The sequence below is a fragment of the Agelaius phoeniceus genome, chromosome 3 (assembly GCF_051311805.1).
Source record: "Agelaius phoeniceus isolate bAgePho1 chromosome 3, bAgePho1.hap1, whole genome shotgun sequence".
In the NCBI taxonomy this organism is placed as follows: Eukaryota; Metazoa; Chordata; class Aves; order Passeriformes; family Icteridae; genus Agelaius; species Agelaius phoeniceus.
The window spans coordinates 50,994,449-51,010,302 of record NC_135267.1 but is presented as its reverse complement, the minus strand read 5'-3'; the positions used below and the strand labels follow the sequence as shown (position 1 = coordinate 51,010,302).

Genomic DNA, 15,854 nt, shown 5'->3' with positions numbered 1-15,854 from the left:
TGTAAAAGATAAAGCACATATTCAGAGACTAATATCAATAGGGAGAGATTTGGATTTTCCTCAGTTGTAAGCATTTGTCACATTTTCCCTAATTACCTTGACATGTTTTTGTATTAAAAAGTCAAAAGTCTCTTCCAAAATTATTCTGATATATGTTCTTGTATATGGCCCCATAAAACATTTAATTTCTGTTTATCTTCTACATTAGTATCACATTAAGCAATCAGACTGTACAGCTTTCTTCAGTTCTTTACTTAATGGGGTATAAACAAAACGTGACATTATATTCAGAATAATAACTGATGCCTAGAGAGAGCAAAGCACCATAGTGATTTCAACAAGTTTACTCTTCAAAATGCCGTATAATATGACTGCTGTCAGTGAGATCAGAAAGCTCTTCCATTGCACTATAAGAAAAATATTTTGAACTCTCTTTGGGGAAGGAAAAAAGAAATCACATCCTTAGATAAACCAGTTGTTGTGCATACTAATTCTTCCAAAAGTTGATAACATTGTCTTCTGGATACTTTATATATATATATGAGCCATGGAAAGAACTCCTCCTTCCCTCAACTCCCACCTGAACAATTTTGCTTTGCTTTTTAACATACTAATAGCCAGCAAGTCCTGTTCTTTATCAGGACTTTATCACTTTATCATTTATCACTTGTTCTTTATCACTTTATCATTTATCTTCTTTATATTTCCTAATTAAAACGTACACTTGTTCTGATTTTGTATTCTTACTGCAGCTGCCCCATGTTACCTAAAGCTGATATTATCGACCTAGTAATCTAATTATTGAGACTCCAAATGTGTAGCAGTAGGTCTAAAAGCAATAGTCAAATCTAAAATTATTATTGGGTAGGGATTGAGTGGCTTTGCTGCAGGACCATTGTCAGCATTGGAATAAATTTTGTGAAACAAACTCCTAGCAGTTTTCATGTATTTAGGGGTAAATATAAGGACAGTTTCTCTTAAATTTGGACTGAGGATGGGGAGTGGATGAGTAGGGAGTGGCAGCACTGAGGAATAGCCAGAAATAAATTTTCAACATAAGTTAATTATCTTGTGGCATTTATGGTAATTTAATGCATAACATCTGTTCTACTAAGAGACAATGAAAGTGTGTATCTTAAAAGTCCTAGCCCATGGTTCTTCTACACAGTGGCGTCATGCTCTAGCTGCAAGATGCTGGAAATCTGTTTATGTAAGCTATTCTTAAAACCTTTTAGAGACTGCAATTCCAAAGCCCTCAGAGACAAACCATTCCAGGGCTGGTACACTTGATAAAGAAGAAACACTGGAATAAGCTTTGCATGGGTGTATTCATAGAAGAACTCATTAATTGAGGTCTAGGACTCATTGCAGCCTACATTTGGGCAATGAGTAATGTCAATATGCAGGAGGCAGTTTGTGTACCACAACAGAAATCCTTCTGCAGCTTGGTATAAGTTAATTTATCTTCTTTTTCAGTAGCTACTTCACTGGGTCTCTAGGCACTCGGGGGTTTATAATGAAGCTGTCAGTACCTTTTTGTTACAATTTCTGGCCTGCAGTGCTCAGGGTCCTCATTCTTCCAAGCTGCGACATTTGTTTTTCTGTGAATCCTAAAATGCAGTATAACTCATTTCATGTGCTCTGCAGTGGATTGTGCTGCTGGATGGCTCCAGCTGCTGAGCATCTGGACTGTAATTGTTTCCCCGGGCATCTCATTTGTAGTGAGCTCCTTAGCAGTGCCGGCAGAGCGCTGGGGGCTGCCTGGGTCCCTGCTGCTGGGCAAGCTGCTGGTGTCAAGCTCAGTCAGTTCCAGCCGCGCTCTCCTTTCCAGGCAAAACTCCTTTGCAGCGCGCTTCCACATCTGCACTAGGTGATAAGCTTAATATTTAACAGCATTTTCTGATTTAGGTATACAAGGAATATAAAGCTGATGTAGCTGAGGTAGTTAAGGCATATAGCCTCAGTGAATTTCAGCATCCTGGAGAGAAGGGGGATGCTCTGCATGTCAAGTCCTGAACTTTGGAGCTTGCTCCTATTGTGTTGTTTCATGGCTGACAATTGACACAGAAACTCCCGAGGTTTTCCGGAACTTGTTTGCATGATGATATCAGCTTTTTCAATAGTGATACAATTGCACAGAGGTGTTTGGGTGTGTGTGTTGAATAAGATCAGTGGGTTATTTTTAGGCACCTTTACACTCCTGTATTTTGTGGGGAAATGGATAAGTGCTCAGTGTTTTGTACCTTCCACTAGGTAATGAATATCCGAAAAGTTCTAAATCGCCTGGATAAACCAGAGGGCCTTTACCCCAACTACCTGAATCCCAGCAGTGGCCAGTGGGGCCAGCGTAAGTAGCTGAAGTCTTTGCTACTGTGACCTGTCTATCAGGATTTTCTTAGCAGTCATTAACTTCTTTCAGTCACTGTTACATTTTTTTTATATAAAAAGAACTTTTATAATGTATAGAAACTCACTTTGTATCTGAGGTTATATAAAATGTAAAAAATACTACAAATATAAATTAATAATCTTACTTGCTATATTGTAATATACTTTTTCTGAGCTTTCAGTGTGACTTGTGGAAGCGGGGAAATGTATGAATATGTATGACTTTGGAAAGGAATTTGTGGACTACAGAAGTCTCTTATTCAAAAATCTAAAGTGCTCTCTGAAGTAGCTGTATAAGGAAGCTTTATCAGCTTGTCTGAATCAAATTCCACATTTCCAGAGTTGTGTGGCTCTACTGAAGGAAAAAAAGTAATAAGACAAGTCTTTCCAGTTAATCCTAGCTGTGATTTCTGTTGAAATTTAATGCCACCAACTGAGGAAGCAAACTAAACAGAAATGTGTCATGGCATTAATCCCCTTGGAACCATTACTGTAGATACCAAAATTAGAAGGAAAAGACTATAAAATACTTGAATTACTTGAATTACTTGAATTCCTTAGCTCCTTCATGATGACTGAGCCTTTTGTTGTTGTTCATTACTTTCTCTGATCTCCATAACTTGCAGGATCATGATTTTAGAGACCTTTATTGCACTTTTCCTGCTTAGGTTCACTCTGTAACCATCCTATTCATGCAATTCTATCTTTCTATTTTTTCTTACTTACATTATTGAATAAAACCAAGCAAGATATGCAAGGTAGCCATGAACCAGCAACACCTTTTTGGGCAAGAAGGCCAATGGCATCCTGGGCTGCGTTAGGAAGAGCATTCCCAGCAGGTCAAGTGAGGTGATCCTGCCTCTTTACTAAGCCCTATTGAGGCCACAGCTGAGGTGCTGTGTCCAGTTCTGGGGTTCTGGTACCAGAAACAGGTCTATCAGATGGAGCAGGTCTGTCAGAGGGTGACAAAGATGACTGGGGACTGGAGCATCTCTCCTTTGAGGAAAGGCTAAGAGAGATGGACTGGTTCAGCATTGGGAAGAGACAACTGAGAAAGAACTTTGTCGATGTCTCTTAAGTACCTGAAGAGAGGATGTCAGAGGATGGACCAGGCTCTTCTCCTGGTTGCCAAGCAATAGGACAAGAGGCAACGGGAAGAAACTGATGCACAGAAAATTCTGCCTGAATATGAGGAAGAACTTTTATGTGCAGGTGACAGAGCACTGGAGCAAATTGCCTTTGTCTGGGAGAGGTTGTGGAGTGTCCTTTACTGGAGATATTCAAGAACTATCTGGACACAATCCTGTGTCATGTGCTCTAGGATAACCCTGCTGGCACAGGGAGGTTGGACCAGATGATCCATTGTGGTTCCTTCCAACCTGTTCCATTCTGTGATTTCTTTGATTTTATTGATTAAAATCTATTTTTTAAAGTTTTATATCACTCTGAGTTAAAATGGTATCCAAAAAGATTGTGGTGCTCAGCTGTATTTTCCCATCAATGCAAATGCCATTTCCCTTTATGAATTAGAAGTACACTGTCATTTCTCAGTCTGCTATGCTGTGAGGCTTCCTGCAGGTCACTGTGCCTCAAGGCTTGTGGCAGCTCAGCATGCATGACCATCAGCTGTGGTTGCATGTTGGTATAAACCCTGACATCCCTGCACAGATGAGACGTGTGCCCAATTGCAACACGTGTTGGTTCAGCACAGCTTTACAAGACATAAAACCTCCCCTGGAAGTGTTGATCCTACAGCAGTAGGTACTGGATTTAATTAGAGACAATCTCAGCACCTGTGAGACAGATGCAGTTAACTCCTTTCTTGGCTTCTCTTAGCCACAGAAGCAGCTTTTTGATGCTTCATTTAAGCAGATCTTTTCAGAGGCTGAAGCAGTTAGTAGCTCTGCCTTACATATTTTAAAGCAGTCAAAACACTTATTCTGCCTTATGCCTTTGTTATTCCATATTTTTAATATAATTGCATCTTAAGCACTCCTCATTCACATGAAATGCCAGTTTTTGTTGGTGTGCACAGAAAAATTTGCAGTGTCCATGGAGCTTTGTTTTCCAATAGCATGCAGTGCTGATGAATAAATAGCTTCCCATGCCTGTGAGTGATGGGTGCAGGTGTTGATGCAGGTCTGTCCCTGGCATGCTGAAGCAGCAAAGACAAGTTCCATCTTGTTCCATCTCTTTCATATCAGTTGCCTCCATTCACCAACACTGATTAACTAATTTTTTCCCCACAGAGAAGATCAGAACGTGAGACTTGAAAAATATGTCATTTGAAATTGCTTTTCTAGGCTGTTTTCAGCTGATTACAACAGAAGGGAAAAACCAAACAATCAAGACCCTTAATTGGCACAAGACAGAAATATTTTCTCTTAAATATAAAGTGTAGAGAGAGGAATGGTTTCTGAGTGTTTCTTCTCCAGCAGTGCTGTAGCTGTGAAGGTCGCTGATGGATCTCTGCCATTGTTCCTGTAAATTCATTTAGCCCTTGTTATTTTGACAGTAAACTGACAGTGATTTGCTGCAGCATGCGTCAATTGGATTTGTCTACTGCAATAATGTATATAATAACAGGGCTTATTATTGATGAAACTCTGCTTGTGCTATTTAGTTTGCAAATGTCAGAGGTTTCTATGGTAATTTATTTAGGAAACTGTAAAGGTCATTTAAATGCTGCTGTTCAAAGATCAGCCTTTGATCACAGGAAATGTTCCCATTGTTTTAAGAAACCTCTTCTCCTTTTGGATCATGAACATTTAATTTAAAAAATGGTGTAGTCTTCCCAGAATTTCAATATATCGCATTCAAAAGAGGTTGGAGAAGAAAAAAAGAAGCCTTTTCAAACCCAGGTTTGATGGTACAATGTACTTGGTAGGCAAAGGGACAGGATGCATTCAGGAAACTAAATTATTTTTTTTTGCATGTCACAGGCTAGTGGAGGAAAAGGACACTGTTGATGTAGTTGGAATAGACAAATATCTGTCTTCTACATTTGCATGTCTTTGCAAGCTGCCTGGAAGGTAAAGGGAGGCTTTCCATGGAGAAAAGATACAAAGGGGTATAAAAATAAATTCTCTGTGTTCCTTTGAATTCTACCAACACGGGCATAACTTTGAAGCTAAGATCAGAGTTAGGTGTCAGGAAGTGTGAGCGCAGGATCGCTAACCCTTCTGCATCTCGCTTTATGAGTCTGGATCATCCCATGCAGGTTTTTTTTTCTTTTCCCATGGCCAGAATTTTGTGGTATGACTCAGGAACTTGCTGTGTGATCTGTGTAATGACATCTCCATCCTGGATTTCTTGAGTGGAATTAGCAGATCCCTCCTTTGCTGTAAAAATGACAGCTATAGATGGGAAGTCCCAGTAAAGCACTCCGAAATTTTTCACTGAAGACTTGATAAATGCCAAATCACTCAATTTTGCCAGGCAATATCACTTAATTTTGCCAGCAACAAGTTTCAAAAGCTAACCTCTAGCTACTCTTCTTCACTTAATGGAGCTTAGAAAAACACTTTACATGTATATATAGTTGTAGCATTTAATGCATTTAAGGGATCTATGCCGAAATCATGATAACCCATCAAAATTTTGCCAAGAATCTTTTAGGTTCCTGGACGGTTAGTGGGTGCAACCTTGTACAAGCAGCTGAGAGCATCACTAAATCTCCCATCACTGGTTCAACTGATGTTGGATGTCCAGCTTCTGTGACCATAGTGTTTCCAGAGTCACTAAATTGTGCAATTGAATAATCACAGAACCTGTGGTACCAGATTGTTTCATATAGTAAGCATAGGGCAGAATAAAGCAGTGTCACAGCAACAGTACTCTGTAGATGAGGTGAAGTAGGTTTTTTTCCTTCCAAACCACTGCTGAGTTCTGAGAGCAGTCAAAAGTTTAAAAATGTAGTATTATTTTTAAACATATGGCTCAGCATTTTGAAATACCACTAAATAACCTGAAATTCAACTCTGCAGTAAGGAGCTAAAAGCCTTTTTTATGAAGTGACTTAAATGGAAAGTTAGTGACTAAAAGAGCAATGCCTGCACTTTAAGGGAAAGCCTTTATCAAATCAGAGAACACTTTCTACTTTTTTACCTTTTTAGAATAAAAAGAGAAAAAACTTAGTTTGACATGGTTTTGTATGGAATAGACTACATGAATTAGAATGGACACATATAAATTGTTTTCTCTTTGCCATGATCTCCTGCAGTACATTGTGGATATTAAATAACTATGGTATTTTAGCTAGATTAAAAATATAGCAATAAAATAAATAATTCTCTGTATATATCAGTAAAGTTTCTCCTGAGGTTCCGGGCTTATGTTTATTAAAGATGTTGTAGAAATAGATCATTAAATACACTGTTTCAAACTGTAATTGTATTTTATTGTCATGGCTGAGGATGAAATTGCTGTTCAATCTCTTTCTTCCCTATTAAGATCATGTCTCCATTGGAGGGCTTGGGGATAGCTTTTATGAATATCTGCTCAAGGCATGGCTGATGTCAGACAAGACAGATGAAGATGGCAAGAAAATGTATTATGATGCTGTTCAGGTAAATAAGACATTTAAATCTTCTTTTCCATAATAATCTAATATATAATAATCCTAAAGAGACAGGCTGTGAGGACAATATGAGAGATTTATGTATTTGCTACCACAGGGTGTTTTTTCAAAGAATTAGTTTCTGTTCTAAAAAAGACTTCTTCAAATAGAAGTGCTAAAGGAATACAGATACTGCGGGAAAGGGGAGAATTTTGAAGTATAACTATTTTTTTTCTTTTACTGCAATATAGTCAATTGTCGCTGGAGGAGAGGGCTATAAAAAAAAGCAACAAAAAATGCATCTACAAGTAGCTCTCAGATAGACATTCAACTCTTTTTCCTGAGTCTTCTCTAGATATATATTAGTCTTGTCCTTTTCGTTCGTATCCAGGAGGGAGTTCCTCTCATGTGTTCAATTCTCTCATGAGTTTCAGCCATAAAAATGTTTTGATTATGGTCCACACATGGATCATTGTGTTATGGTAGATAATTAGAAATTAAAATTGGGGTGTCGTTTCACAATAACATTTTGGTACGGGAGCATATACTTGTCAGCTTCTGCAAAACAGCCCAAATGGACACAAGAGAAACTTTTATAAAATCAGAACTGCTCATAATTACAGTTCAATATGTATTTATGATCCTGCTGGTCTGCACTCTCTTTTTTATTTATGGTATTTCCTTAATATGCTGTTTTGGGAGAAATAATGGGTTTGTGACACCAGATTGAGACTTGGCAAGTATTCAGTTTAAATGCATATTTACAGGCTTTCCTTCCAATCCTGGGCAAATCACCTATTTTCTCAGTTCTTTGCTTTCGTATATATAGATATATATTAAAAAAGAGGATAATATTACTTCTTTTTTCCTTATCCTTTCATCTGTTTTGACTGGAAGCTGTCTAGGGCCAGGACTTTTATCTCTTATTAACTGTGTGTATCTACAGTGCCTCCATAGACAAGGCTTTGAGATGCTAAGCAGTATCTGCTTATTCTTTCATATATCTGGAAACACACCGTCCCTAGGGAGGTCATAAGTCTCCTTTTACTTCCCATACACAAAAAGTGGTGGCATTAAAAAAATATAACCGTGGTTGCTTATTGCAACCATCTTTTTTTCCATTAGAGAGGAAAGTCAGTGTGAAGATCTGAGGGAGGGTGTGATCTCTGGTGGTTGTAAATTTGACAACCAAGTGTCCTCTGCTAAGGAAATCTTGCCTTTAATTTTGTAAGTGCAGATTTGGATGCAGTCAGCCTCATCTTTGCTGCTAGCATGGTATCAACTTTAGAGCAAAAGGTGGATCTTAAATTAGGTTTGAGTGCATTTGAGGCTATAACATAAGAACAGTGCTGTTGTAATAGCTCAGACATTGGGTTGTCAGCCAGAGAGAACATAGTGTGTGAAATTATCAATTCATCTTACCACTGAAGACATCTTGAAGCACCTCAAAGCTGCTTCCAGCCTTCTACTTCTGCTGGTTTAAAAACATCAGGTTTTTTGAGGTCCCAGCAGGGAGCAGAAGTGGGGACAGCCCCCACATTTAAAGACCACTCCTTGCTCGGATTTCAGCTGGAGGAGCAGAATCACCTGTTCAGCAGCATCACCGAATGTGACAGTATCAGTGACAGGGTCTCAGCTCTGCTCATATGACTGTATTTAAAGTACCTATTTTCTTAACACTTTTTAGTAGTACTAGCTCAGAAACAGTTCAAACATCATGTCTCACCAGAGTGTTAATGCTTGAGAGGACCTGACTAAAAACCAGATTTCCTTATGGTGCTGGCTGTTGCTATTTCCGGTATTTTCTGATTGATGGCATTCCTGTTTGTTTTTTGTACTGAGGTACATCTGTACCAAAGCTGGAAGTGTACATGCAGCGTTAGGAGTTGGCAGCTTGATGCTGTAAAGTAGCTTGTTCAGAAAGCAGCAGCAAAGCTTCAGCCTCACAGAAGCTGCAGGATGATTGGGCCCCTCTGAGATTCCAGGTTCTTCATTGGATAACTATCCTGATTTGAAATCCATCCTGGTACTGACTTCATTGCTATTGATCCATTACTTATCTAAATTAAAGCTGATTTAGGAGTCTGCACAAGCTGCAATCTTTCTTTACAACTGAGGCTGCAGGGTTTGGGCATTCTGAGTCTGCTTGGTATTTTCTTAGAGATATTTCCCCCAGCGCTCTCAGAATCTTTTTAAGACTGTGCCAAAGGGAACAGCATGATTATTCCTGGCCATTCAGTCCAGCACATACCCCCCAGATTCTGAAAGAGTGATGTGAAGGCTTGATGCCTAATTCAATACCTTCTGCTATCCAGAAACCACAAATGAAAATATATGGTGAGTTATATAGTTCACTGTGAAAAGCTGAAATCTATTTAGATGGAGCTTAGGGGTTATTTTTCACATTGTTCTCTAAATCATATTTTAAAAAAGGAATGCTTTCCATTAGAATTCTTCTATCACCTATAGATTATATAATGGCTTAAGTTAAAAGCAATAACTAAGATGTCAGGCTAGATTTAAAAACTGCTTCTGCTTGCCATGAAAATGCATTTATGGCTGAAGCCATTGAAAGAGTTTATTCCTAATGGGAAAAGGGACCAAGATAGTCTTATTTTGAATACCAGAGCATAGTATGAATGTGTAAGGCCATCAGAGGGATTCATAAACTGTAGAATTCACACAAAAAGACAAGTGAATGTATTTTTAATGTAAGTTATTTTTTCTCTTTTGAAAAGTAATACAAATAATGTCCTGCTTCACATAATACATGAAATAAGAGATCTTTCTAAACTGGTTTCAATGGGTAGCATGCAACATTTAGTTACAGAACAAATGTGTATTCAGCTTTTAGCTATATTTTGAAGAAATAACTGCCAGTAGAATAATCCATCAGTCTTTGCAAGTATCCAGGACAGGAATCATCTCACTCTTCTCAGTTAACAAGCTGATCTCTGAGACACAATTGAGTAGGTTTATAAGAGAACATGATAATTTAGAGCAAAAATGGACCTTATTACTAGACATAAGTGAACCCCCTATAAGTGGGTTCACTTATATCTACTCCAGCAACAGCAGTGTCACAAGCAACTGCATCAAATCCTCCTGTCTTAAATGTCTCAGCCCTCATTTCCTAAGCTGAAGGGCAATTTTCCCTCTATTCCTGTAAATAGGTTGTCTCACACTTGAAGCCTGATGGTCAGGTATCTTTTCCAAGTTTTCCCATTACATTTATTTGTGGCCATTTCTGCAATCCTTCTGTATCTTACATATATATATTTATTCTCTCTCTTTGACTCTGCCTTCATCACTTTCTCAGTGTAGTTCTAGAGAAGTAGCATATCTAGAGGCTGTAAAGAGAATGGTAACTCACCCCAGAAGAACTTCAAAGGAAAAGGGAGAATCCTCACCAGCACTTCCCAAGCAGCTCAGTTCAGTGCAGCCTTTGGTGGCCCTGTGGTTTCAGTGAGGTAAAGCAGCTGCTTTCTGCACTTTTACCTTGAGTCAGGGCAGCTAGTTCCCTTTAGAGATTAAGATTGTTTATTCTTTCTTAATGGGTAACAACTGCTCAGATGATCCTAACAAGAAAACAAGTGATTTCTGCAGAACATAGCACTGGAAGTGGAAACAATGGAAATGGCCAAAAGAGGACCGTGTGTTGTGAAGCAGTGCCACGGCCACTCTGCCAGATTTCAACATCATTTCAGAAATTGCTGCTAGGCTGGGTTGGACAATTAAACAATGCTGTCAATGCAGTAAACTTCTGTCAAAAGAGGAAAAAGTAATTTCTGGCCTCAGGATTGAGACAGAAAATATATAGAATTATTTTTTCAGAGGGGTTTAATTTTTTTTGGCACATTGCTAACTTTGGAGGCTAGCGTTGGAGGCTGGCTTTATATACCCAGTTTGCACCCTGCCAAATGTAGTGATTGGGGGATTTTGGGTATATTTATTCAATATTTTGATTGGGGGATTTAACTGGGGGATTTGATTGGGTATATTTAACTGTCAGCATTAAGTAGTGAATATTTTTCAGAGATGTTGATTTCAGCCTTTCAGAAAAATAAAAAAAAAAACCATGGGGACTCCTTTCTCCTTGAAAGGAGAGGGAAAACGAAGTGTTGTTAGCAAACTGAAAACATGATATTGGCAGACAGGCTTTTTTCATCTCTGGAGCTTCATGAGGATCTGTTTAACTGAGGTGACAGTCTGGTGGCTGGTTTGTGCTGACTGCAGTCTCCATTAAGCTGCTTGAAGGGGTTTGCTTTGTGATCGTAGTGGTCTTAAAAACTGCATAACTGATGTGGACAAGGAGAGAACTGCAACAACTCAAATATAATGGCTTGTCATACTAGGTAAAGCTAAAAGTGATTAATGTCTTGAATATTCAATACTTAAGCACTTCTTGGCATTGAAGAAAATACATAAATGGGGCAGGCAGGATGCTGCAATAGCAGCCCATCTTAGAATGAAATAGTTGGTACCCAGCATTCCCACTGCATACTTTGTTTTGGAGCTTTTTTTTTTGGTGTAGGAGGTGGGAGGCAACTTAACTGAATGTAACTTAAATGTGCTAAAATCAATAAACAGGCAGTTTTGTCAGCTGTCATGTTTAAAATACTTATCAGCCAGCTGCACTGGTGTTCTGCACATAGTGATAGTATGGCTGCATTGTGTAGGAACACAAGGTTCATTACAGTGAGCACACCAGAACGTCCAGAGGACTCACTGCTCCTTCTTATTCTCTTCACTGTATTTCCTCTCTCAGCATGAGTTTTGAGACTCTCTACAAATGCTTACAGAAAGCATCAAGGCTAAAGACAGGCTTCTATGGATTTTTAACTTGTTAATAATTCTCTGATAACCGCACAATGTTAAGTTTCGGACCAGATAAAGTATTTATTCAAATTTTTGGCTTGTTTATGGACTATCAGGAGAAGCAGCAAGTTTTAATGTTAGAAGTCTTTAAGGAGGATTTTAACTAGAAAAGTCTAAAGAGAAATTGTATGGGTTTTGCTCATGGCTTTGCTCTTTTCAGAGCAGCCATGCCCTTACTAGTCATGCTATTTTCCCTTCCCTTTTCTGACAACAAAAAAAACTTGTCAGAATCAACAGATATCCTAGAGTATTCAGAACATGCACAGTGTAAAGTTTTGAGAGTGACTTGATTTCATTCATGCCAGACCATTAATACTGTTTTAAAATACGAATAAATTTTTCCTTCTGGTAACACACAACGTTTAATACATTTAGAGTTAGAGCACTGGTGCTTTGAGAGACACCAATAGATCTATAGAGGGAAAAATTATTTTCAAACACAAGTAAATAGTCAGCTTTCCCTTAGAACTTAATCATCTTTTTAGTGATCAAATGAATAGGTCTCACGGTACAAATGTTTGCCAATGATTCCCCTTTAAAAATTTAGGTACCTCCATTATATGCACTCATATTTCATTGCACATGTAAGCTTGTCTACATAACATGTCTAAAGTCCAAAAGAAGTAAAGTGCTTTGGTGCTTTTAAAATGTTTCTTATATTTTGTGTTTAACCAAATCAAAGTTCTTCTGTGTTCAGATTTCAGTTCTGATTTTTAAAGCTCAGTTTAGTAAGCAGTGAGGACCTCAGCATAAGACACTACTTTTCTTTGGCAAAAGTATTTAAATTGTTTATAGCAAGGGCTTGAACTTCCTACTCCATCAATAAACTTTTTGTAAGGAACTCATTGGAATAAAGGATAAATTGGATAATTGTGAAGGTTGAGAAAGAAAAGTATCTATTGCATTAGATCAACAAAACAGAAAATGTAAGGGAAGTAAAAAAGTAACAAGAAAGCAGACAATTTACTTAGAAACTCACAGAATGTAAATCTGCAGTAATCCTGACCTGCTGCTCTGTGCTGTTTCAAAGCAATAAAATGTACTGGTGCAAGCTGTAAATATTAAAAAAATAAGTAAGCAATTGACATTATACATCTTTGAATTATTGGAAATAACACATAAAAGAATTCTCTTTCATCCTCACGGTTGCTTCAGTTGATCAAAATACTGTTTATGAAAATTCCTAGGGGAAGAAAAATGTATTAAAAGTTTGAACAGAGATAATTTATGTTGCTTTGTTATGAAGATGCCTGCAGAGTTGTAATTATCCCCAAAACAGACATTATAAACCCTTGAAACTTAGAATCATATTTCTGAAGTTTCAAATTTATTAAGGTATGGAAATATGGAGCTGTCTTGCTGAGCAGTTTTATCTCCAGCTACAGTGACATCTTGAGGCAGGAAATGAAACCACCTGGGTTTTGTTAAAACAGCAGCAATCATTGAAATTCATTAATCATAATTAAGAAGATGCTGTAAAAGGAGAGGTAAGATGCCCAAGAGCTAGAGGTAGCAGAACTGTGAGGTCACATTGCCGTTTGAGGTTTGTAATTTGTTATCTCAGCTCCTCCAGCAGAGTTAACACTTCTGTGGCACATGTCTATGTAGAATTTGAGCAGCCTTGAGGAGCAGATTGTTTTTCCTAAGAAGCCTCTACCTGTGCTCTGCAGGCATCTCAGTTAGTGTTTTTGTTACCTGTCAGTGTAATCCACCAGGAGAACCCCTGTAAAAATAAGCTTATTGATTAGTTTTTAACTCATTTGAACAGAGAGATGATTCAGTTCTGGGTCTTCCGTGTTCCCCTGTAAACCATACATTCTAAACAACTCAAAGGCTAAATGAAGTACTTTGCAACCACAAACTCAAGTCAGGGATGGACTGAAGGGTGTGGTGAAGACATCATTTAAGATGTGTGAAAAGCTTAAAGACATGAAGGAATCGAATGAAGAAGAATGGTTGTTTATTAGGAGGGTCCAATTCTGCTTAATTTTGCAAAGTTAAGAACTGGCAGTGTAAAGTATAGGTTAAGGAACAAGCTGATAAGCAGAGAACACAAAACATATTGCCTTAACAATGAGGGCAGGAGGGCGAGGAAATCAGGTTGGGAAAAACTGAAGAGTTTCTCCTTTATTCTGGCAATAACAGAGATTACACAAATGTGCAATTTGCAGTCCTGTAGTTGAAACCATTCCTAATGTCTCATTCACTGTGACAGATAGGCAAGGGCATAATTTTAACATGCAAACTCATGAGAAAGATGCCAGTAGTAATGCAAGGAGCACTTGAGTCACAATTCAAACAGTAAAAGGCACTGTTAGTGTTTCTAATTGAGTGCACAAGCATTTATACAGTTGTTGTGTCGAAGGAATCATTTCCCACAAGATGGAGAAAAAGGTAATTTGGCTGAAGGCTTTACTGCAATGAGGTATGTAAGCAAAGCCTTAGGTAAAAGCTAAAACAGAAAAATTGCCAGGAACTGTATTAGCTGTAAAAAGTTACTCTGGCTCTAAGAGCTTATGGGCATATTGTATACCATACCAGCTTTACATGCAGTAAATGTATTTCTCTAAATGTCCATAAAATGTTTATTTACCTTTAGTTTCCCCCTCCTTTTCTGTCCACTACAGCCTCAAATCAGGTTGTCTCCATTTCTTTGGTTCAATTTTTTTTTTCCACTCCCAGGTAGCATCTGCTATTGCTCCCTTTGGTGACATATATTTGTAGCTACCTTTCACTTGCTCAGAGCTTGAAAGCTTCCAGGGATGGAGCATCCACAACTTCTCCGGGCTACAAGTTCCAGTGCCTCCCCACCCTCACAGGAAAGAACTTTTTTCTGATGTCTCATCTAAACCTACCCTCTTTCAGTTTGAAGCCATTCCCCCTTGTCCTGTCACTACATGCCCTTGTAAAGAAAGTCCCTCTCCATCTTTCCTGTGGGCTCCCTTTGGGTACTGGAAGGCTGCAGTTAGGTCATCTCAAACCACCTCTAATCCCAATCCCAGTCAACCTTTCCTCATAGGAGAGGTGCTACATCCCTCTACCTGATCTGAAAAGAGTGCAGGAAGGAATTATTTGTAGCTGGGGAGAAAGTTGAAATAGACATGCAATTCAAATAGATGTGTCTCTTGAAGTGAGTACATAATTATATCAAAATAAAAATAAGTTTGTTTTAAGTATGAAAATCAGAATTAATTGTACCAGACAGATTTTTTCACATGGGTGGATCTTTGTCACTACACTACATATTCTCCTTTTATGATAACTTGTTTTACTCACTTGATTTCCCTGCCAGAACTGCACCCAAAGCACTGCAGATAGCAAATAGCATTCCCCTACAGGAACATAACCCTTCCTTCCTATCCTGGTTTTTAAACCTCAGCTTTCAGGTCTAGGTAAAAATGCATAATGACCTAGCATACTCTTAACAAAGACATACATACTGCATAGGTATTGTCTGGCAGCCAGGGACCCAGGATGGTACAAAGCATGACAAGGCAATCTGAGTGTCTATGTCTAATAACTACCTCATAAAAATAGCTTTAAATAAGATGGTTACATAAGAAAATAACTTTTTATAGACATATGTACTAGTTCTTAATAGGCCCCATTTATAAAACAGATGATTTGCTTTACTAAACACGAATACTTAAATTGGAAATATATTTTTAATTTGTGACATTCTTGGTATCAATCAACATCAATTTGTTAGTTCCTTAACAAATAGTTTGCTAGAATAATTTTAAAACTCTTGGAAGTCATCCTTTTTCATCCTGAACTTTAATCTTGAGCCAAAAGAGGAAAAAACTTACCAACACTAATTGGTATCACAAAATCCATTTTTATACTACAAGAATCAACTCTGATCTAGTTAATATAGCTCAAAAGTGCATCATTGCTGTTATGTCAGGCAGATACAGTAATACTTCATTCTGGTTTTCAGTCATTGCTTCAAAAAAAAATGCAACATGGGTAAATTTAGTTACCAATCTATTTTAATGGTTGCTTACTTTTTAAATAAATTCTGATCCAA

The 15,854-nt window shown here is 38.0% G+C and overlaps 1 protein-coding gene across 1 annotated transcript in view; it reads left to right on the top strand.

Annotated features, from left to right (window-relative positions):
• The window catches only part of MAN1A1 (mannosidase alpha class 1A member 1), a 140,109-nt gene that overhangs the window by 111,795 nt on the left and 12,460 nt on the right, over positions 1-15,854 (top strand). Inside the window, exons 7-8 of the mRNA XM_054628676.2 lie at positions 2,254-2,347; positions 6,841-6,956. Of these exons, the coding sequence (XP_054484651.2) occupies positions 2,254-2,347; positions 6,841-6,956 (210 nt within the window). The remainder of the gene's footprint in view (positions 1-2,253; positions 2,348-6,840; positions 6,957-15,854) is intronic.